Source organism: Prinia subflava, chromosome 3, assembly GCF_021018805.1.
Source record: "Prinia subflava isolate CZ2003 ecotype Zambia chromosome 3, Cam_Psub_1.2, whole genome shotgun sequence".
In the NCBI taxonomy this organism is placed as follows: Eukaryota; Metazoa; Chordata; class Aves; order Passeriformes; family Cisticolidae; genus Prinia; species Prinia subflava.
In genome coordinates this window covers 76,028,384-76,052,346 of record NC_086249.1, presented here as the reverse complement: position 1 = coordinate 76,052,346, position 23,963 = coordinate 76,028,384, and the positions used below count along the sequence as shown (strand labels likewise).

Below are 23,963 nucleotides of genomic sequence, written 5' to 3'. Positions count from 1 at the left end.
TGGCAAAACCAAAAAGTCATTTATTTCAGGTGGCTTGCTACAAAATTCACAGTATTCTTCATGCATAGATGACAAAAATTAAAAATCAGTGTGCATGGCACAAGGGAGGTTTTTCATTTTAAAAGCACCCTTTCACCTGAAAAACATTCTTGTGCAGTTTCCCATTTTTATTAAAATCAGTTATATGAGGAAACAAACCCCCTTCAATTGTAACATACTGGCTTACCTGATCTTTACCCCTTGCTGCTCAAACACAGAGTGCTTGCAAAGGGAAATATTAAATCAAAGGTAGCAACACGTGATGCATGGCAGCTCAAATCCTGGAACAGGGAAGTTCAACTAGTTGCCATTTCATACCAGTTACTGCTGAGCACTGTTACTCCCTCTGCTGCCCTATACAGTCTGGAAGCAGAAGGATGCAGCACGAAGACACTTTTAAGGGATTTCCTCTGTACATGACCCCAGCAGCACAGCAGATATACCAGAGCCTTTACTGATATTAAGAAAGGCTTCATGTCAGCTTTGCATTGTAGCAGCTGAGCCACGAATCTCAGCAGTTTTTATCTTCACTGACATTGGTCAGTCCATGCTGTGAGCCGAGGCCAGGGGAGCCACAGGATCCCTGCACATGCAGTTGTTTGTAGCTGAGCTGTCTGCCTGTCCTTCAAAGGGCAGAAGCTTAACTCCAGCAATTGCTGTCTGGCTTTCACAGTCAGCTCTGGTGTCAATTTTTAAGTCTCAAAACTACGCACAAACCTACCCAGAAAAATAATGTAGGCATTCCTAATGCAATCTTATTGTCCTAAAATAGAATAATGATTCCCACCCTCCACTTGCATCTCCAATGTCTTTTAGACATTTCCCCACACAGAAGTCCTAACACAGGGTCTATATTGAGCAAGACATCCATGAACACAAGCACCCAGGCAAACTTCAGCTATTTATCAGAATCGCTCTCTTGATGTATCTTACAAAGACTGCAGAAAGAACAAAATGGCACTTGTATACCTGCAATTAAAACCACCTTCCCACACACTTTTAAAATGGGTTAATGAAGGACAATAAAAATCAACAACTGACGTTATCTTCAGATGGAGCACTGGAGAAAAATACAAGGACATTTAATGGGTTTTCCAGATGAATTCATCTGGGTAAGAAATGACCTGTCTAAAGACTAATGCCAGTATCAACTCTTAATTCCAAAGCAATGTCCCTTTTGTGATTCAGTATAAATCTGAATTTTTAAAAACTGATTTTATCAACTCCCCAATGGTCTTACAAATTTTATGACAATTTAATTAAACTTTCAAGTATGAACAAGAACCGTAAGTAACTTATCACAAACCCTTGTGACTCAGACTAAGCATAAGAAACTTGTTAAGGAAGGCTTGATTTTGAATAGCTCAAGGAGGAAGAAATTCCTGCTCCATCTTGCATGCTGAAATGATGGTGTTTTTCTGCATAATAAATAAGGCACAGCTCAAACATTCCATCCCATTCATATTCATCATAAGAAGTCTTGAGGGAACCAGGAAATTTTTAATCCTCTTGTGAGATTAAAAATTTACCTGGAGGCAACTGGCTACAACAGTGCCACGGAAACACCTTAAAGCTGATGATGTGGGGTTGTCCTCTTCCGAAACATCAGCAGTGTGGAAACCTGTGTCCAATTCCCTGCTTCACAGAGCAGAAGCCCGGGCAGGCACCCGGGCAGTTCACACTGCAGCTCCCTGGAGGCCAAGCCCACCAGCCCCATCACACCTGTGTGCTACCAGATGTGACACGAAGCTCCTGCCTCAGTAGTGAAGCCACTGTTGGATGAGAGGCACGGACTGCCTATTGTAACACGGAGTTCCTCGGAGCCCTGGGCCCATTTCAGCAGCAGCTTTCCTCAGAATGCAGGGCTGGAGGGTGTCCCCTTGGCTGCCACAATCCTCTCTCAGGCTGCTGCCTGCCAAATGGAAGACAAGCCCAGTGAGAAGTTCACAAACCACTATTCCTTAGTTAACTGAACTACGCTCCTGACAGCTGTTCCTGAAATCTTTTTAGCAAGAAGCAAAAGCTCTGATCTTTTAAAAGGTGATGCTCTGTTTACACAGCATTATGTGTTAACATGCCTCCAGAGCTAAACAAAACCATTTCTTCACTCCTAATTAAACCTGAAACAGTGCCACAGTAAGATGATTCTTTTCAGGGCATTAATTTCTCTTGCACTACTATAATTTTTGAAGCATGCGATTGTACAATACACAGAAGCCTGATGGCCCCTTTGCACTGAGGCTGGAAACATCCAGGCAGTCTGTTAGGGTGCAGAAGGAGATACTTGAAGAGGTATTTTTCATTTCTCAAATGAGGCAGTGCTGAGATGTCCAAAATATTTTCTTGTCAACATACTGAAGACACCCTGTGGAGAGAGCACCACCACACTGGCATCAGACTACTGCCTTGGAAGAGGAATCTTCTGTCTCACTCAAGAGTGATATTTCCATGACACGTAAGTACACTTAAGTCTCCAAGTTTTGTAAACCTAAACTTTGCTCGACACTGTGAAAGACATTCCAGGTGTACCTGGAGCCCAGAAAAATCCCCAAACCAAACCCAACTTAAAAAGTTGGGTTTATCCTTCAAACAACACTGGCTGAAACTTCTGCAGAACAGGAATTCAGCCTACAGCTATAAGACTTCAAGATTTATTTATTTTAAACCTTATCAACCAGTGCTGCTGAACAACTAGTTCACTTACACCAGCACTAAGGAGATAAGGTTTCAATACAGTGGTATTTGGGGGAGGCAGTATATATTTACATGAGATATCAGTCAGATATTAAGTACTTATATCTTACCTGAAAATTATTCCTTGAAAAACAACTTATGCTTTTGAAGGCAAATGCAGTTATGTATTATTTTAATCTTAATGCTAAAGGAAAACAGAAAGAGTATATTTACAGTATCAACAGGTAAGAGAAGTTTGTATTGGTATCCAGTTATGCTATCTGCACAGCTTTTAGACCTATATAAAAACCCTGACATGAATCACATACACCTGTCAGCTGGGTGTAACCACAAACCACAGCTAAATCATCCAAAGAGCTACAGGGATAGAGTTTCACAGCACTAGACTGTGAACACAGTACATACCACACAGCAGGATCATGATGCGTTCACGCTTGCAGTGAAGCACCTCAAGGCACTCGGCAGATGTTTTTACACCTACAGTAAGAGTTGCTCCAAACCTGAAGGGCTCAGCAGGCACGGCTGTCAACCACTCTACACTGAGAGGTAGGGTATCTTGTGTTTTCCTCCTCTGGGACATACAACAAGGTGGACAAACACGAGGGAAGGCCCTAAGGGCCACCTCTGAGATCAAAGGCCAGAAGACAGACAGCACCTCTCCCTCCCCAGTAAGTTTCAGTCCCGTAAGTCCAGGCCATTTGGCATTGGCTTAAATTTGAGAGGAGAACGTCGCTGGACCCCACATCACTACAGTTCACTTGTGGAGAGTTTTCCATACCTGCAACCCTCAAATTATGCAGTACTACAACAATTTCTAATCAAACAATTTAATATCTAATTTATCAAAGTAAGAAAGTAACTTGTTTTCTTTTTCACTGAACCATGGTGAAAAAAGGTCATTGTTTTATTCAGCATCATAGTTACATAACAGTTGTCTGTTTCTATTACTAGAAAGAATTTATTAAAATAGTCCTGAAAGACATCTTTTCTTTTTCCAATGATTTCAAAACTAAGCCTTTTAATGCCAATTCCACACAGTCACGGGTTTGATCGGTAGTAGCCAGTTATAGCAATTGTCAAGGCACAAGCTCAGCTCTGCACACCCGCTGCAGCTTGTATTGGAAGAGAGATATGCCAGTTACATCTGCACTTACAAATGCATAATCCCTTCGTGGTATATTGCAACAGGAGAAATTAACATTAAACACAGACTAAGAAAGGTAAAGGATTTATTTCTGATATGATTTGTAGAGTTAAATTAAAAACCTACTGAATACTTTATGTAGTAGATGAACATAACCTTAGTACTTACTTTCTAACAGTTTATTTAATGGCTGGAAGTGTACAACATCAAGTAGGCCTCATGTTTAATATTGTTTAATTTTGCTTATTGTTAGATGAGATTAAAATACAGTAGCCATCCCTTTAGACTATGGTGCAACACTGATCATGTGCCTTGATTGGTAGGAAAAATGATTCATTAAATAAATGATGATGACATAACATGTAGGGAAGACTTTGGATTGTCTATTTTAAATGTCAACATAATAGGCAGTTAAGAATAGAACTTCATTATAAGTGCACTTCCACATGCTTTGTTTATAATACAGCAAAAACTTCCTATCTCTTTTCCAGACACTTCACTCCCTACTCTAAAGCTGTTCAGTTGAAAATGCACTTTCCCCAGTAAACTTCTTTTTTTAAAAAAGAAACTAAAATTTCTACCCTTTCATATGCTAGGAAATGTTTCCTAATTAAAAACACAGTTTATTACAAGACATGTGAAGACAACATATAGTGAAATGAATTTTAATTGTTGTGCTGTGACTAAAGTAAAGTTCTCAAGGCTGCAATTTAACATTCCAAGTTCTCCCTTCCATCTTTATTGATTCTTAAGATTTTGCACAGAAACTCTTTGGGGGCTAGAACAGCAGTAATTGCATCACACTGTTTTTCAAGACTTCAAGTTTCAAAAGCAAACTCTTCAAAAAGTACAGTTCTTGATTTGATTAGATACAGGGACAAAAATATAGCACATACTTGAAGGTTACATGGTCTACAAATGATGGCAATATTTTCCTTGGGAGAGTACAGTTTGTTTTCTTGTAAATACTCAAAAAGGCTCAACTTCAAGCAGTAATAAACACAAGCAAAAGTGATTTAACCCTTAAAATAAATATTCAGGAAAACCTCTCTGTACATACAAGTGAAAGAATATGTAACACTTTCACGCTAAAAGAAAAAATAAAGATTTTGTTCATATAAGCAGCTGAAATCTGCTGTTCCAGCCCAATGTCCCCGGTAAAGAAGGGAGGCACAAACACAGGTGACTACTGTAGCTCACTATCTTATGGCCTTTTTGGACAGGGACATCATCACCATCATTTTTAAATCCCTTTTGTTATACTTATTACAGCATGCCAAATCCTTTGGCATATGTGATGGCCTTCAATAATCTTTCTTTAAGCTTTTCTTTGCTTGAGTACTCCGGAAGCAAAAGTACATTAAAGCATGTGTGAGATGTAGGTAACCTGTGGGACAAAAATATAAGAATTCAGATCTTGGAACATGGCAAGAGAAATACATCTCTATTTTACAAGTCCAAAAATAATGAAGAAAATAAACCTTTCTTACAGATTCAACTTTCAGATTTAAGTAGGTAAATAATTTAAAATGCACAGAATTCACTTCTATTTATAAAAAGCCAAGCAAAATGTAGAAATTTTTTTTTTACCTCTCCGTATCTGGGCCATTTTTGGCTATGATCATCTTTAACTTTCCAAGTCCTCCCACAGGGGCTCTGTCTGTGCCTGTTGTAAACTGTAAGAACAGTCTTTTCTGTTCATCTGTAAATGAATGGACTATTTCCCAGAATTCCCTATCAAAGAAGAAATCAAGAAATAAATAAAAATTGTAAACTTTCTTTGTTATAAATAAGAATTTCAAAGTAATTGAGCTTTGAAGATGCAATAATTCTAATCAGTCTTAACATCAAGTTTACAATTCATAAACCAAAACTCTCAGAATGCATTTACCAATAAATGAGATTCAGAAATAGAAATTGGAAATATTACTAAACACTGCAGTTTAACTGTCCTGAAACATTGATTTGGCTGTATTGTGTAGATATTTTATATTATTCCTATTTCCTAAGGAATTATACTGATTCAGCAATCTTATACCCTCTCCTCTTCTCTACTGACAATACTTGAGAAAAGTGAAATTACACAGACATTTGCATCTCCAGTACTACAAAAATACTAAATCTTACAATATTGAATTCATTATGAAGAAACAAGCAGATTAAGTGCTTTTTATATTTATAAAATCAGAAAAAATTACCTAATAATAAGAGAGTCTCTTGTATAGCCACCATCATATTCTGTAGTTTCTTCTAGTGCTTGAAAATCTAAATTCTGTAAGAAGATGATATTTTTAAAGATGACCACTAATTATATACTCAGTATCAGAAAAAAGCTCCCCTCCCTAGCGGAGCAAATTAAAATTCTTACCCTACTTCCACAAATAAGTAATTCAATTTCCTCTGGTCTAAATAAATATTTCAAAGGAGATTCATTGGTCACCATGTGGAATCCTCTCCGAAAGGCCTTGAACTGCTTTTCTACTGATTTATTGAGTATATAGTCAGCATACAGATTGACAAATTCCTGCAAGGAAATAAACACCAAAAAATCTTAGTGCTTCAACACATGCCACTTGAAGTACCTCCCAAAAATACAAGACCCCATAATACATAATTCTGTAATTCTACACAAATTATCTGAGTTCAGCTTTTATTCAACAACACAAGAACAAGTCTCACATACTGCCCAAACAGGTCAAACATCCCACCCAGAAGCTACGTATTCATGTATCAAGGCTTTCTTTAAGAGAAGCCTTTTCTGTTCACAACCACATCGTGCTATAGCAGTTTTAAAAGCCTTTTAAAACTTAAAAATTATAAGTGAGACCAAACCTTTGTAGAGTTCTACATAATTCTACATACAGTATATCAAAGAACTGAGGATTCTGTTTAAAAAGCTGAGTGTACCTTTCTGTTTTCATTCGTGATAGGAATTTTATCTCCGTTTTCCTTTAAATCATGCATCATTGGATTGCCAAAGAGATCCGTGTGAGATATTTGAAACGTTATCATCATATCATCTTCCACACTTCCTTCATACTCTAGTAAGTCTCTCAAACTCTGATACAGAACCTAGCAGAATAAGAAATACGTGTCTGTCAAAGTAAGCTTTGATAGATTCCACTGAGTAATACAAGAAGATGTGAGACCACCAGCCTCAAAAAAGGGATGTTATATTCTTTGACACAAGTCACCTAAAAATCTCCCATAGCAGTCCAAACAGTTGTTTATTAAGCTCAGAATCTGTAAAGTGAAACAATAGAAGATATTAAGATAAAAAAGAAACATGGCAATCAGTGATAACTCCCTTAAAAGCGCCTTTTAGTACCCACCAATCTTCCAAAACGCAATGGTCAAACCTGCAGTTTAAGAGCCTTTAATAACATCTTCTTTTAAATCTTTTGAACCTGTCTTTACTTAAGGCATCCAGAATATGTTACACTAGTAAGGGGAAAATTATGAGTTAAAAATCCAGGAAACCCCTGTCTCTAATATCAGATAAACTTCAGACAGTAGGCTTCTGTCTTCTTATTTAAAACCCAAACTAAGTAGGAAGCAATCCTGAAGCAATACAGACAGGGCAGTCTTTAACGTAAGAAGACATTTATGTGCCAAAAATAAAAATTTACAGGTTAGACCCTAATTTACCAAGTGGAATCTGAAACTACCTGCAAGAGTTTGCTCTATTCAAAGGAGCAACCAGTCTTCCTCCTTGCTATGCCTTAGGAAAAGCCCAAGACTTTCTTGGAAACCAAAGACTATGCAGCAAAGGAACAATTATTTGGCTGCAATAGAGGTGTAGGGGCTAAAGAATACAAAGCAAAGGTGAAAGTGACAACTGTGTGCAACTGTATTTTTATAGTGAAGTAGAAAAAATAAATTTCCCCCCAGGGTTTTAACTGAAACATGAAAGTTAACATGCAAGTCTCAACCTCTCACTATCTGTGTGGTTTTGATTCTTCCACAGGACCTTTAAAAAGGACCTTGCACTGAAAATCACTGGACTTGGAACAATTGTTGGTGAGGGCTGGTGAGCATTGTGTTCTCCATGCTCTACAGCATTAGAAAAACCATTGAGAGGCTTGGCTACTGTGAATTTCATTTGGGTTTGAGAAGCTCTGAAGTGTTTAAGTCATATGAGGACACAAAGAGTTAAAAAGGGATTATTTTAAAAGAAATCTGTGTAGATGTTAGAGAAGAAATCTAAGAGCAGGGGAGAAAAATTAGGAAATTACCTGACTGCCCTGTTCCATAGAAATACATTCACTTTTCTTGGTCACAAAAAGTTTGAGTATGTAATAAAAGAGGAAACTCGGGGCTCTATTTCTCAACATTATTATACAGAGAAACTGGTCGAAGCTGGCATGCTGTTGTATGTAGCCATCCAAAGCACACCAGATAATGTATTTTTTGATTACACATGCCCCATTTTCAAAAATGAAAGCCAAGTTCTTTCTAGACAGTATCATTTTACTAATCTTTTTGGAAAAGATGAAGATTTTGTATAACTGCTTATAAAAGGGAAGTGTCCCATTGTTTGAAACAAAATGAAACTTGCTAACAACTCCTACCAGCAACATGAGGGGAAGCCAGTGGTGATCCCTGATTGCAGGTGGAGCAGGGCCAAGACATCCTGCACACACCTTGTGTAATAAAGCACAAGCTCAGTGCTTGTGTACAGCCAGTGCCTGGGAATGGGTGTGGGGAGATGGACACTGATCATTGCCCTGACAGGGATATTCCTTAACTGTAGGGATATTCACAAACTGCCTCATCTGTCTCTTGCTTTAGACAAAAATTGGGAACAACATCACACCTTTGCATGTTTACTCCTACTTGCACTTTTGTTTTGGTAGAAACTTACTTCTACAAATAGCTATAAACAGCCCAATTTCAGAAGTCTCTTTGGGAAGAGACATGCTTATTTATGCTTAATAATTTTATTAGTAACATTTAGGAGTTTATGTAGTAAAAAATAAAGGTTTATTGATACTGTACCCTATCCAATGAAGTTACAATTTTGCCTCCTCAGAACCAAATGTAGCAAGAAGTTTTATTGCTAATTAATTTATTTTAACAAATACAGACTCAATGCAAGTCACTGGTTATTTCACTTTCACTTCTGACAGTGACCTCGTGTGTAACTGAAATATAGATTAAATGACTGCATGGAAATTTAATGCACTATTAAACTTGAAGAACATAATGAACTTACAGGATGAGAGTCTGCCAGATCACGGAAAGTTCCCTTTTTGCCCATTAGCTTTCTGTAGACAACCATGGGGAAATGTACATCCAGTATACAGTTGTTGTAAATAGCCAGTCCCAGTACTATGCCAATCAGGGTAAACTGGCCCTCAGTTTCAAAAGAGGACGGATTAAACCAAAACAGTTTTGTAGACTCATCATATGTGAACATCCCTGTTAAAAGAAAAAAAAAAAAAGTTGAACAATTGTGGTTACGATTCAATAGAAATGGCACATAAAACATACCATTATAAGTAATTTGTATTAACCTTTACGACATGCTTAACTTAACATTATACTGAATTAAATGGCAAAGAGAAACTACTTACCTTAGGGTGGTTGGAGCTGCTCAAAACAGTTACTCACATCACCACTGAAAGTGTGCAAGAGAACTGTGATACAACATCCTGCAGAACTCACTGAAGCTGCATGTACACAAGCTTTCATCCCCTCTGCTGCTGAGGAACCAGCAGCACACTGACAACAGCAATTGTGACTTTAATAAATACAGCAGTACAAGGAAAGAACATAGTCAAAAACGTGGATGAAACAACCCTGAAGGACTTGAATTACTAAAATGTGACAGCCTTTCCTAAAAGGCCAGTTCCAGCAAAGGAACAGGACTAGATGCAGCCCTACTACTTAATTAGAAGCTATGATGATGGAGCAGGGATTGACCATCACACTTAATTTTAGAGTTAGATACCAAACAGATTTGTTTGCTTGTTTCAAGGACCATTGTTACTCCAGCTATTACACACATCTCAACTTGGGAAAATGGACCATGACGTCACAAGAAGGGGCTGCAATTTTAACAGCTTGTCACTATCTTAAGGGAGTGGTTTAGCTTCTCTCATTCAGTTCACTATTTCAGGTGACCAATTTTCTGCCCAGCCCATGAGCTGAGCACTGAAGACTTCAACAAAGAGCTGAACTGGCACATGCCAGAAGCTGCAGGGAAAAAATGTGAAGACAAGAGACAGGCAGAGTTCTCTACCCTTTTCGGCTGTAGCAAGACACAAGATAGCTCTTGTTTATGAAACTGGAATGTATGGGCTAAAAATTATTTAAACTAAATCCACTGTTTACCTGAACAGATACTGAAGCAAGATAAATGCAAACCCCATAGACTTAAGGTGAGAGAGAGAGACCACCCTGGACAGGTACAGACCCAACCACCTACTGCTTGTACAGCTGTCACAATTTTCCAGCAGAGCTGAAGAAAAACTGCCCCAGGCTCCTTATTCTCAATACACCATAAGTCAGATCCATGTCGTGAAGGGTATCAACTACATTTGCCACAAGCATTTATCTTGTCAGCTCTTAAAAGATAGGCTTGTTTACAACCTGTGCAGATGTACAACTGATTACAAAGCCACATGAACACAGGCTTACTCCTAAGACTGAAAATATCATCTTCAGTCAAGAGATCAAGACTCTTTCCTCATTCCATGCAGGACAATAAACTGCAAGCTCATTCAAAGACTCTGGCTATTCCCCAGAATGGATCATCTATCTCAGTAAATGACTAGGGCTGGGTCAGCCACTAGGGGAGCAGACAAATAAAAGACTGACCTATCAGATAAGGCAACTGGAAACCAGAAATGGATGAGCAACTCAGGCATATATAGGCTGAACATTATATAGACTCCTGTATGCCATTTTCTGAACTGACTGAGGTAACTTCTGGATTATTGGTACGTAAAGCAATGACTTGAACTTTTTGGAATGTGATATGAAAGTTAAACAGTCAAAATGTCTAATAATGAAGGATCAACAGTTTACTCAGATCCACATCTGGAAATACTTTAAGGTGAAATACAGTATTTTACTCCCTTACCAAAATTAAAACTACAGTACATTAAAACAATAATGAAATACCAGAAGAATGGGAAAACAATTGCCTGTGAAGTTACATGAAGTTATTGCTTTTTCCCCTTTACCATGGAATATCTTTACCAGTATTTTTTCTGAGTTACTGCCTCCTTCGAGTAAAACTTTAAGGTAGTTTAATATGGAAATACTCAAAATGTCAAAGAAACGATAATAACAATATACATCTCTCCAAATACACCTGTTAGAGGACAGACATTTTAAATTCCACTTAAAGGATCTCCTTTGTTTTGTCAGGTAAAGAAAGCATTTATAAATCAACAGAAGTCACACTTGGTATATCTGGTACATACATGAACTGCTATACCGCAATGCATATAAATACATATACATATATACACACACACTGAATGCAAGCTACATTTTCTGCTTTTACACATTTATGCCAAAAGCCAATAAAAAGCTTTTTTTCCCCCTGGAGTTACTATGAATACAAAATGTGTACATACTTTGTTACATTTTTAATACAGAAGTAAAACCTAAAACATGCATGCACATCTAATCTATTACCTAGCTTTAAATGCTGGGAGTATATACACAGTCCTTGGATCTTAGCTTAAGCACACTTTAGCATTACTAAATAAAGAGTATTTCAATACACCCACACAACTTCTGTTTAGATGAACTCAAGTTGAAAACGTATTTGTTTACCATTGAAAATAGAATTTCATCATTCGAAGTACTAGGAGTTCTTTATTTTGCCATACTTCAAAGTAAGCTAATTCAGATTCCAAATCTCTCCAAGTTAATAGCATTTTTCAGCATGAGTAAGACTTGTCTATGGTTCTGTACCACTGGTTATAATAACTGGCTTGCATATGGTAAAGGGCATGTGCCAAGGTTCAGATTTTTGTTACTGATTCTGGGTATTTGATACTGATACCTCCTCTCTAATCCAGTCAAAATAGATTTCTGTGCATTTTCATCAATTTTCTAAGCTACAAAACCAAGAACAGCAGCTTTCTCCTTTAAATAGTCCAGTGAAACCAAATTAACAGCCATGAGCTGTTAGACTTCTTAATGGAAGCTGTTACAGGAAGTACAATGTAACATCATATTTCCTATAAAATGTAAAATTATTGTAGGAACCTGGCAGGTCTCATTTCTATTCTAACAAGAAATATTCTTATAATTTTATAACATTTTCATCTTTCCAGGGCAGCAGACAAGCTTCACACTAAAAGAAGCATGTCCTTGCATAAATGATTGGTGCAGGGAGCAAGGGAAAAAGAGAATATGATGGAAATATGACTGCCAAAACACAAATGTAAAATTTTGGCTCTAATGTATCAAATTACTCTTGGTTCTTTAACTGTAATCAAATTTGACATCGCTGTCACACTTTGGATCTGTAGACCTGAGACTCTCAGATTTATTAAGCTAGAGGAAGTGGAGGAAATAACTCAAAAACTCACCATAGCCCTACTCTTGCTTTACAGCAGAAGCTCCTTCCTCTTTGGTTTGATTACTAATTCTAGAAGCTAATCACAAAGCAGAGTGAGGAGGCAGGTGAGAGAACAAACAGAGGAACCCTGCAAAGAAACCCTGTACTACAGATTTGTATCCAAACAAGTAACGATGGTTCTCATTAACAATACAGTTACTCCTTCCATCATTCCTCCTGTAGAAGGATGACTGCTGACAACACAGCGAGCCTCAGTGTGTGTCAAATATTCTCCTGACCATCAATGAATCTGGAGAGCTGCAGAGAGAAGCAGCAGTGGATACAGAAAGCATAAACATAGAACAGTCCGGTTTGGAAGATCATCCAGGCCAACCTTTTGTGAGAAAAATCTGTTAAATCAATAAATTATTAGAACACATACCGATATCTGGATTGAAGATTTCTTCCACCACCAGTTGAAAAAATTCTTTGGAAACACCTCCTTCATCAACCCCTTGCTCTCCTTCAAATTCAACATACAATTGCTTCTTCAAGTCTGCAGGATTTTCCATGGCAATCATCTCTAGCTATTGAGTGAAGAGACAGAAATATTTCATTAGCACATCTGTTTATTAGAATAGTTTCAAATATTTCAAATACTTGAATATTAATTCAAATATTAAACTAGTATCAAATAATGAAACCAAATATACCCTCCAAAATTAAGAAGAAAGCGAACACAAATCACAACAATAAAATAAGAGAAATAATAATGCTAACCCACTCTAAGCATGTTTCAGAATCTGGGAATTAACAGCAAGAAACTTACCACAGAACTGATCTGTCAGCCCATTAAAGCTCACTGGCTGTTAGCATTCTCTATTTCTATTCTTCTAAGCACTCATTTAAAACAAGTTACCATTGTGTTGCACACAATTCACAGAAAAAGGAAGAAAACAAGATGTATTACTGGGATAATTAAATTCATCTGACAATGAAGATTCTGCAAGATGATCTACATGTTTGACAATAAACAGCTTTGTGAAGGGATTACACAGACATGTTTTCAGAGTGCGAGACAGAAAACAAATCTTTGATGAGTAGTTGCATCTCTCAAACAAAGAGCTGGGCAAAAAAACCTAAAAACAAAAAAGACACTAATAATACAGTCAAATCAACCCCCTCTCCTTGACCCTAATGAGGAAGTCTCAAAACTCTCTTGCTCTTATTTCTTCAGTTCCTTTAAACTGATCTACTGCACTCCTGCTATGAAAGTGAAAATTCAGTTAAGGCCAAATAGTAAGTCTGACATTTTACAAGAAAAGGTTTCAAGTCTGTATGAAGGCCATTAGAGGCCACAGAACCACAAAATAGTTTGGGTTGGAAGGGACTTGGAAAGAACAAATAGTTCCAACCCTTTTGCACTGGGCTGGGACACGTTCCAGTAACCAGCTTGCTCAAAGCCCCATCAAGCATGGCCTTAAACCATTCCAGGGATGGGACATTCCCAGCTTTCCTGGGCAACCCACTGCATTGCCTCATCATCTTCATAATAAAGAATTTATTCTGAATACCTATCTAAACCTCTCCTTCATGTTTGAGGTCATTTGCCCATGTCCCATCACTACATGCTTTTGTAAAAACTTCCTTTTCAGTTCTCATCAGCCCCTTTAGGTGCTACAAGTTTCTGTAACATCTCCCAGGAGCCTTCTCTCCTCTGACTGAGCAACCCCAACTCTTCCAGCCTGTCTTTACAGGAGAGATGCTCCAGCCCTCTGATCATTTTTGCATCCCCTCTCTGGACTCAACCCAACAGGTCCACATCCTTCTTACACTGGGGCCCCAGAGCTGGATGCAGCACTCCAGGGGGAAGTCTCACAAGAGTAGAAGGTGACAGTCACCTCCCTTGACCTGCTGGCCAGGCTGCTTTTGATGCAGCCCAGGGTATGGTTGGATTTCTGGGCTGTGAGTACACCCTGCCAGGTCCTTCACTTGCTTACACCAAAAATGTATCCTTTTCAGTAAATTAGAAGTTCAGCAAGAATATTTTGCAGCTGATAAGAAATATGCTACTTCAAAGCATAAACACACTGGTTACACTTATGCAGCACAATTAGACCAAACATATCTACGTGGCAAAGAAAACTCAACAACAGTAAATTAAGGCACAGATGGATCTGTATACTTCTCTACCAAGACCATATTACTCGTGAGATTTGCCTCTGATTTGGGCTACTGCAAATTGTACTTACCAGCATGTGTCCTTAACATGCTAAACCTTACTTTTTATTCCAATCCCTCACCTTATCCACACATGCCAACACTCCTTACAGCCCAGAGTTTTACTGCAGAAGTGTAAAGTAAACCAGGAACAGAACGGAGAAGGTAAAGGCAGCACTAATGACACCATCCACTCACAAAACCACACCAGCAGCAAGACACATTTTCCCCTGCTACCTGCCAAGTCATCCAGACGTGATCCAAGCAGCACAGCAGGGCAGGGTGGGTGACAGAGTTAGGGGCATTATCATAATGGGTTTGAAGACTTTGAAGCACCCCATGCAAAAGGAGCACGTGGGGAAAAAAAATCGCAAAAATTGGTATTGAAAACTAAACTTGGAAAGAGAGGGAGTGTAACTTCACGGCATATAAATCTCAGTTAAAAAACCAGGAAGGCAAGCCATGAAGACCCCAATAATGACAGCAAGTGAGATTAGTCTATATTTCAATTAGCAAACTACAACATTTTCTGAAGAACTTAGTTATGTACTACCTAAGCCAATTGTGCAAAAAATTATTTTCCTAGGACAACACTGGAGCTTAAGCCATGTTCCAAGTACAACTTGCAATTTCTGAAAAATAGAGAACTAGCATTTATTTAAAAACTGTAAATACAGGTTAAATATTCAAGCTGGACAGACACAGATTCTCCTATTTGGATCCCTTCCACTTAAAACTGACAGCAATAAAGCTGTGGGTTTTTTTCTCCCCAGTCATGACTTTGTAGTCTTTACCACCAGTAAATTACTGTATTGCATGATTTATGAATTTTCCTGAGTTCTGAGAAAGCACATGTTGTCTCTGCATTTCTTCTGGGACAGTAACCCTATGTAATAGTGTGAAGATTCTCTTGTGTCATGGAAATGCACTAAGGAAAGTGTTCATATTTATACATACAGAGCAGTTAAAGAACTTTCAAAATAATTTTTTGGCTGAAAAAAAGCCTAAAAAAAGAGGAAGGAAACAATCTTAGTTGAGCAATGCTGGCTAGGCAGATGAGAACAGTGCACTGGATGTCTGCAAGGGAGTCAGATAAAGGATTACCCAAAAGCCAGCATTTTGAGCAAAGCCTGATGCTCCTTGAAGTAGATTCTATAAACAGGAAAATGCTGCTAAGCTGCTCAACTCAGAGTTGTGGGTTTAGCTGCTCCTTTGAATATCTGTGTCAACACATGCTTCACAATAAAAACTGAATGCAGTGGGCAATGGCAGCAAACACAACAGTAAGGAGGCACTGGATTTTTGCAGAACTGCAGCAGTTTTTCTACAGCAGGGAAGTATGAACTTGAGTTATTGCTGTCTGGTTCTTGGGTTTTTTGGGGCCTTTGTTTTTAATAAACACAGCTACCTCAACCTTGTCAACACAGACAATGCTAGATAAACACAATCCAACTGTGTGAATTACCCAAGTTTTAGAAGTTGTTTTCTGTCATGATGATTTGACTGGCCATGTCATTGAAATAACCTTTACATTTTCCAGGGACTTCCTAAAAAGCAGGTGTGTAGCATGTCTAAAGCAACAGAAGAATGTATGGATTGAAAAGCTGAAAGCTGAGAGATGACATCATAAAGAATATCTGTATTTTGTTTGCTGAAACACAACAATGTACCACAACTTAAGACACTGGGTGATTTTACTTTGTTTACAGAATAACACTGCTTTCCTGAAAGACAGGAATGGTCACTGAACAACAGATATATAACAACATTTAAAAGCATAATGTAACACCAGCGTTTGGTGACCTGCTTAAAATAGATAGCAACTGAACTGACTTCTATTCAGTTAAAAATGATCACAGACCACCTAAAGTCCTAACGTAATATAAAAGTTCTCTTCAAGGCAGAGGCAGGAATACTTTCCACACTGGACAGCAAAAATGACAGAACACAGCTAATTTAAGCTTGGAAGTACCAGTGACACATCATGACATAAGTCAGTCAACAACATTTTTCTAAACATCAGCGTGGAAAGCAGTTACAGTGACAAAGCAGCCTTTTCTCCAGCTGTACTTTACAGTTCTTGCATTTGGCACATGCTCTGCATCCAGCCAAGGCATACCAGTGCTGACTTTTTCACCTAACACACAAAACTTCAACCTGGTCTGAAGCAATGTCAAATCTCCTGAAGTACTTTGCTGGTAATACAGGAGAGAATCTGCCTGCTGGGTTCAGGTGTCACAGAGGAGTTTTGGCCATCAATACACTCAGCAGAGTCATTTACAAGCAGGAGAGGGTTGCTGCCCACTACTGTCTGTATTCCATGTGAAATTCGTCAAAGTGAGTTTCTAATTTGCAAGCAAGTACAAGCCTGATTCTTATGACGGAATGCACCACATTTCCACTTGCAGAAGTTGTGTGTCATAACTCACACCCTTTAACTTGCTGCTACCTGAGAAGAATGCCACATCCAACCTGGGCCATGGGGGTGGGGGGAAGAGTAAACTCAGAAGAAGGTGGTGAAAGAAATAGCTCTTGCGGAATGAAAAGGCAGAAGAGAGGATTTAAGGATATATTTCCTTTCGTTACTACCACACTCACACAACGTGAAGTGACTCAGCAGTACAACTAACCTATTAAACCTGCTAGACAGAAAAAAGCACATTAACTGCTTTCAGGAACTGCAAACTGAGCTACCAACTCCCAAATATAAGGGTTCCTTAAAAAAAGTGGGGACTAAAGTGTAACAAATTCTAACATTCCACCCTTGTCCCCAGGTGACTTTTCAGACTAACATATATACAAATAAGTATACAATACAAAGAAAGATGTTTCATTAAATCATTTCCAATAAAAAAAAGGAAAAATAAATTTCTGAGGCAAAGAAATTTAACAAGGAATTAGGAAATAAAAATTTTCCTTATATATGTATGTTTCAGGGAACTAAGATTCTCTCAATAAGCAACTTTAAACAAGATAATGCCTTAAAGGTGTTTAAAAAGTATTGCTTCAAATTCTTAGTAAAAGGAAAAAAGTCCTGCGTTAATAATAGTAACAAAAAAAATCACCAGTGTTCATGTTTGCTTTAATGGAGTCCATGAAGTGAGAATATATACATATTGAATTATAAAAGCTAAAATACTAAGTACTGATAGGAGAGAAACAGATTGGTAATGACCTCATCAGCTCAACTAACTAGCAGAAAGCCAGTATTTACTGTGTTTGCAAGAAATTGTGAAGGCTGATCAATATATTTGTTTGAAAAATATTCAACATCAATAAGGACAATATGAGTAGGACCACCTCAACACCTCATTTTAGTAATATTCTGGAAAATGCTTTTATTAGGAAGTTATCAGTTATTCTGTAGACACTCAAAATTAAATCTTCACTGACTTTTCTGTGAAGACACAGGTCTAGTGACAAATAGTTACAATTCAAGAAAGTCTGTAAATAGTCAAACCTCTGAAGTTAAAAAATATGAAACTTGAGGGTAAATATGTTGGTACACATAATCATAAGCATGTATATTAAGCACGTTCAGAAACATTTTGTCATTGAACAGAACATGCTTTCACTACTGAAGATTATTATCTTTGAGAGTTTTTTTCTGGTATTTTTCAGTGAGATCATTCCTAAGTTCAATACTGTACACCCCAGCCATTCCTGGTGCAAAGCGTCTTCAGTACCAAAAGTGTCATCCAGTGCAGCTTTCACTTAGGTCTGATGCTGCTAGTGCTGCTACAGAAACTCATGGTACCCATCTTAGATTCTCATCAGAGACAGAGCAAATTGTTTTAAGGCTTAGGACATGACACTGAAGTGCTTCCTCCAGACCTGTTTCAGACCAATTAGAAAGTATTTGTGAAAATTACCATAATCACTTTTCACCCAGTTACAGAGAGTACCAGTAACCACAGCATGCAATTCCTGAAAGATCAGGCACTCTCTTGACAAAAGACAACGGTATGGAACAGTATCTCCCCTGGAAGAGCTTCCCAGCTACCAGCACAGTTGCAGCTTAAGAGCTTCCCTGAGGTTTGTGTGTGGCTCACACCAAAATGCCTGTTATGTCCATTAGCTTTTGATGGATCTTTCTTTCATGAAGAAATGCAGGTCCTGGGCAAACACACCTATCATCTTAAGGTACACAGTGTGGAAAACAAAATATTATTTTGATTATGTTAAGCCCAATTCCTGATCATAAAACTAGGGGCTACCAGCTGAGAAAACCAGTATTTCTCCATCCATCTTTTTTATGTCCTCCCCACCTATCATTTTTTTCACCCTAAAGGGGACTTTAGAGTTTCTTTGAACAGACTCTGAGCTTTCCAAATGTATTTCTACTGCGTCCTTTCTGATATTAAAATGAGCACAACCAAATCAAAGAGAATAGGCACACTGTGGTCAACAGCAACATTAGAGCATTCCATTCACTATCAAGGGAACGTTTAAATTATATTCCTTGAGCAATGATACTTTGTACCATCAGTTAAGACATATCAGTAGTTAAAAGGTGGATTCTGTACATGCTTCATACACTACAATACAATTTTCCATAAGTCTGCATCATTCCACAGCAGTTACCTAGTAACATCTGCTTGAAACAGCACACACTCCCTCCCCTCCACTGTGGATGGCTCATCTGTGCTCATCTCCATTTCACTGAACATAATCCATTTTCTGCTTCTGAGAAATGCCTGGGCGGCACTTGGTCTTGCTGGCTACCACTACAGTTTAGTTCAGACTACCTGAATTTAGAACAGTTTTATCTTTTCTTTTTATTTTCTGTCCCAGAATGAACAGTTTAAAATCCTTGCTTTCCTCAAGGCTCTGACAGTCAGGTCATCATAATTTAGTATCTCTGACAGCTTAAATTAACAGCCATAGGAGGAACCATGGCAACTGCCCAGGCATGTAACTCAGGCTGCTGGGCTGAACAAGGACTGCTGCAAGTGCATCACAATTTAGATTAGTATGTTTGAGCTTAATCTGATTTAAATTTCCTAAACTTCCTACAGGCCAAGAGTGTGCACAGCAGTGACTGCTCTGGCTCCACTGCAACTTGCAATGTTGCCCACAAGCTTTTTAACCTAAACTTTTTTTTTGTCCTCAAAGGTTTCAATTTCCACAACAAGCGGTGTGTGAAAGAATGCCCTTTCCCATTATTTATGGACTCTCCTTCTTATTATCAGCATAAAGAGGAAGGCTTGCTTTTGCTCTGCTGGAATTGACACTGAAAAGAACATCCTAAAACTAGCTCTTATGCTCTTTTAACTCATCCTCTCCTAAAGAGAAAGTATTATCCTTCCCTTTTTTCCAGTATTTATGCGTCCAAAGCTGAACATTCAGAGAATAAACTCCATTACAATAATATGACAAAACATAACTGGACACAACTGTAAGTCTGATAGGTAGTGAAATCACAAAGAATCTTCTTTAAAAAACCTGGTACACAGTATTTTTATATTTATTTGGCTAGTATAAAGCTGAGTTTACAGATAGAAGCCATTTCTGCACTGCAATTTTATTTTTTCTTTTGGTACTGAAGATAAATGTTTTCCCCAACAAATCATAATATCAGCAATTGCCATAAAACAGCCAATCCAGCTGGAAATTCCTAGGCATACATAAAAATCCGGGTAGGAGGTCAGTTAGAGTTCTCACAATTGACCTACACTGGCAGATAAAGCCATCAAATTTAACTACAAGTAGCAGCTGGGCTGAGAGGCAAAATCAGGTAATTTCCCCAAAACCTCTCTAAACACCTCTCTGGGTCTTCAATGACAAGTTTTAAAGCCATGAGTAAATTGAAAAATTTGCACATTTTGTGCTTTATGCACAGAACATGGCAAAAGAGGGTCCTAAAATTAAAAAACATATTAAGGTCATATATGGACCTATTTATTGTAAAATGGTTTGTATCCTGTATGATTCCCCTCTTCCAAAAATGCATGAAGAAATGGCGTTAAGTTTTAATTTAAGAGGTCAGCATATTCAGAAACAAACTGCTCTCACACTTCTCTGGTATTAACAGGTCTTCCTGTCTTCCTTTCTCATTTGTATCAGTATTTACACCAAATTAAAATAATGCTTTATTTCTAGAAATTTTTAAGTCCACAAGAAGAGTACACAACCAAAATATTTTCATTCTAACTTTCATCTGAAAATCCCTACCATCAGAAGACAATCCAGGGAAGTGCAGAGGACACAGAAATAGAAGTTGGTCACTCTCACTATCAAGATCTGTGCAGGATCTGGTAATGGGGGAATAAGAGCTATTTGACACTTTAGAACATCTAAATCTGCAACCACTCTGAGCAGAAACAATTCTGCTGATCATAGAAATCTTCAGCATCATGCTTAGAATTCAAACAATAAGGCTATTTGAGATTCTTCCAGAGGAAATCTAGTATATCTAGAGTCCTCCTCAGTTACTCCAAGCCCATGTAGTCTGCACCAGTCAGAACCAACCAACGCAAGCTCCGCGTTGCTGCGGGACTTACCCGGACAAGCGCATCATCGATGATGTGATCACGTCTCACTTTCAGTCGCAAATAGGGGTTGAGCTGCTGCCCCTGAACTAAGCTGTAGAGCACAGTTATGCGCCTTTCACTGTACATCCGGATCCTATTGTCGTAGTACAATCCCAGGTTCTTGGTAACAGCATTCAATATGAAGGGACAGGTCATAAATGAGAACTTATTCTCTGTTTCTACTTTGAAGAAAGTGTAGTCTTTGTCCATTTCTAGAACATCATTCAGTGGTTCATTAATAAATTCTTCAAAAGGGATAAGTGGTTTTCTGCAATCTATAGTTTTAACACCAAGTTCAGTTTCCAGTGGGTCTACTCGAGGACCTTTTTTATTTCTTCTTTCCTCACCCAACAGCTCTTGAAGAGTTAGTTCACTTGATTCTGGGATGGGTTCTTCATCCTCCTCTTCATTATGATCTGTATCCACATCCCCTCCTACTACATTTGCATAGTAAACCATTTTCAAGCACTTTGAAGCAGCAACAACAGCATCATCATCATTCACTAGGTTACGACTATTGAACTCGTTGCTTATGACTTTGTAAGTAATAAGCTGCTGAAATGTTTCCATCATTCTCCGAATTTGATCTGCTCTGTACTTAGACCACAATCTGACCAGTTTTGCTTGAGCTGCAAGGGGCAGTTTGCTCATTGCTTTGCAAAACAATGGTAGAGCCATTTCCAGGTATTCTGGGCTATGAAGATTGCCATTCTCCATAACGATAATAAACAAATTCAGATAGTTAGGATCCCGAGAGTACACATTATGGTAAGTCAAGTCACATTCCACATTAGGTGACAAGTACACAAGTGCATTTAAAAAGGCAGTTTCTATCTTTTCATTAGAAAGTAACCTATCATAGACCCGTCTGACTGCTTCAATATCTACAGACACTTCATCTGGGCCTAGTTTTTGGAGGTTATTATCTCCCTGTGTGTTATCACCTATTCTTGATGATGATGATGATGATGATGCACCAGAATCCTCTTCCATAGCAGCAGCCGAACAGGCAGCTTTTTCCTTTTCATCTTCATCTTTGTCTTCATCCTTTCCTTGAAGAGACTTGAGCTCCTCCTTGGTGTGCTGCTTGGTTTTTCGGAAACTCTGTACCAGTGCTTCAGCACTAGAAAACACTCTCCCAATCACCCGGATTAAAGGGGAATAATCCTCTTTTTCTCGACATAGTTCAAGAATTTCATATATCTTGTCTTCTGTCAGAAAAGTAACATCTATAAAAAGATAAAGATACTAGTTTTATTCAGATAAAAATCAAAAAGATCAAATACTTCTGGTTTGCCCTACCCAAGAAACCTGTGTGTCCCCTCATCTTTAAAACTGCAAAAACAGTGTCAGTGCTGAATGTCAAGACAGATCATGATTTCATTCACTGACTCTGTAAAATATTTTATTCATGGATGTCAATCAGAAAACGTGCACAGTGGTGAAACTGTTTTGCAGCCAATTAATTACATTTGGCAGTTAACAGTACTGTACTGTCTAAGCAAGTGCCATCAGTGAGAGGTTTAAACTTTAAAAGAGCTGATGAATAACGTTGTGACAATACAGTCTTCTGGTAAATCTGCACAGTTAATGTGTAAGTCATTAAACTAAACAAACTAGACTATCAATCTCTTTTTTCAAACCAGACCTTGAAGAAAAGACTCAATCATTTGTTTTGTTGTATGTTAACGGGAATATAAGATTTCTTACTTCTCTTTTTAATGCTTTCTCTAACTGTTTTTAGACAAAAGTGATGGCTGAAAACTCTCCCAAACTGCTCAATATATGCTCTGAAATTTATGCTACCTTCTAAATTACACATACAATGTGGCATGTAGATTATCTCTTGTACATTAGGCCTCACTAAGATAAGCAACTTGGGTATACTCATCAACATGTTACTCAGATGAACAAGATCATTTACACACATCATCTGCTCCAAATACCTGTCTGTTCTCCCTCTCCCCAAACTCCTGATACAAAATAAGTCATTTGAAGGGTCCATTTGTTATTTGAAATCCTCCTCTTTCTTTAGAAAAAGGAAAGAAAATGTTATTTATAGCTTTCTATGTTACTTTTCAAACAGAACCCACAAATGCTTTTACATCAGGTGATTTACAGTAGGATTACCACGATCAGACCCTGAAAAGGTATTTTAGTTTAAGCAGATTCTTCTGAACTGACACATAATTGAGAACTAAACCAGAATCTGTTTAATAGCATCTGTAGAGATCTAGAGAACAGCTCAAAACTGTACTCACCAACCATGCTAGAACTACCTACCTCTGCAGAAAGAAATGTATCATTTTAATAAAGACATTTAATAAAATGTTTAATAAAGATATTGCACATTAAAATATTTTGAAATGCAATTACCTATGCTGATACTCATTCCAAGAAGTCATTAAATTAAAAATGCAAACTAGATGATGCAAAGACAGCTAACCTATTGACTTTCACAGAATCCCAAGCCACTCTTAGAGCACACATAATACAGGACAGGCTTAACCTTATGTCTAAGTATAGACTGACTTCTGATCTGAAGACACTGACAAAGCTCAAAACTAAAATCTGTCCTGTTAAAAAAACAGCTCTACTGAAAACATTATGAAAGGATTCAAGCTTAGTGCAACATCTATTTTTACCTGCTGCAGTGCATGCTCAGGAAGCAAAACTTTTCTTAAAAGAAGTCTTAACTTTCTTGTGTTAAGAGAAAATTATCTGCTGATACAAATGATGTTCCATGACATGGCTCCTCAAAACGAGGACCACAGTCTCGATTTCATTGACTCTGGACCACAGACACTAT

General features: G+C 38.0%; 1 protein-coding gene across 12 annotated transcripts in view; it reads right to left on the bottom strand.

Annotated features, from left to right (window-relative positions):
- Nucleotides 1–23,963, bottom strand: part of UBE3A (ubiquitin protein ligase E3A) — a 57,619-nt gene continuing 33,656 nt past the window's right edge. For 9 of the 12 annotated variants that reach the window (XM_063392538.1, XM_063392535.1, XM_063392533.1 and 6 more), the window contains 8 exons: nt 21,125–22,383; nt 12,844–12,988; nt 9,093–9,298; nt 6,785–6,949; nt 6,246–6,401; nt 6,076–6,149; nt 5,468–5,611; nt 1–5,264 (listed from right to left, as the gene is read on the bottom strand). In XM_063392538.1, coding sequence (XP_063248608.1) covers nt 5,144–5,264; nt 5,468–5,611; nt 6,076–6,149; nt 6,246–6,401; nt 6,785–6,949; nt 9,093–9,298; nt 12,844–12,988; nt 21,125–22,383 — 2,270 coding nt within the window. In that variant the 3' untranslated portion in view covers nt 1–5,143. Of the gene's footprint in view, nt 5,265–5,467; nt 5,612–6,071; nt 6,150–6,245; nt 6,402–6,784; nt 6,950–9,092; nt 9,299–12,843; nt 12,989–21,124; nt 22,384–23,963 lie in introns of those variants that run through there. The other 3 variants (XR_010079705.1, XR_010079706.1, XM_063392541.1) reach the window with 3 other exon arrangements.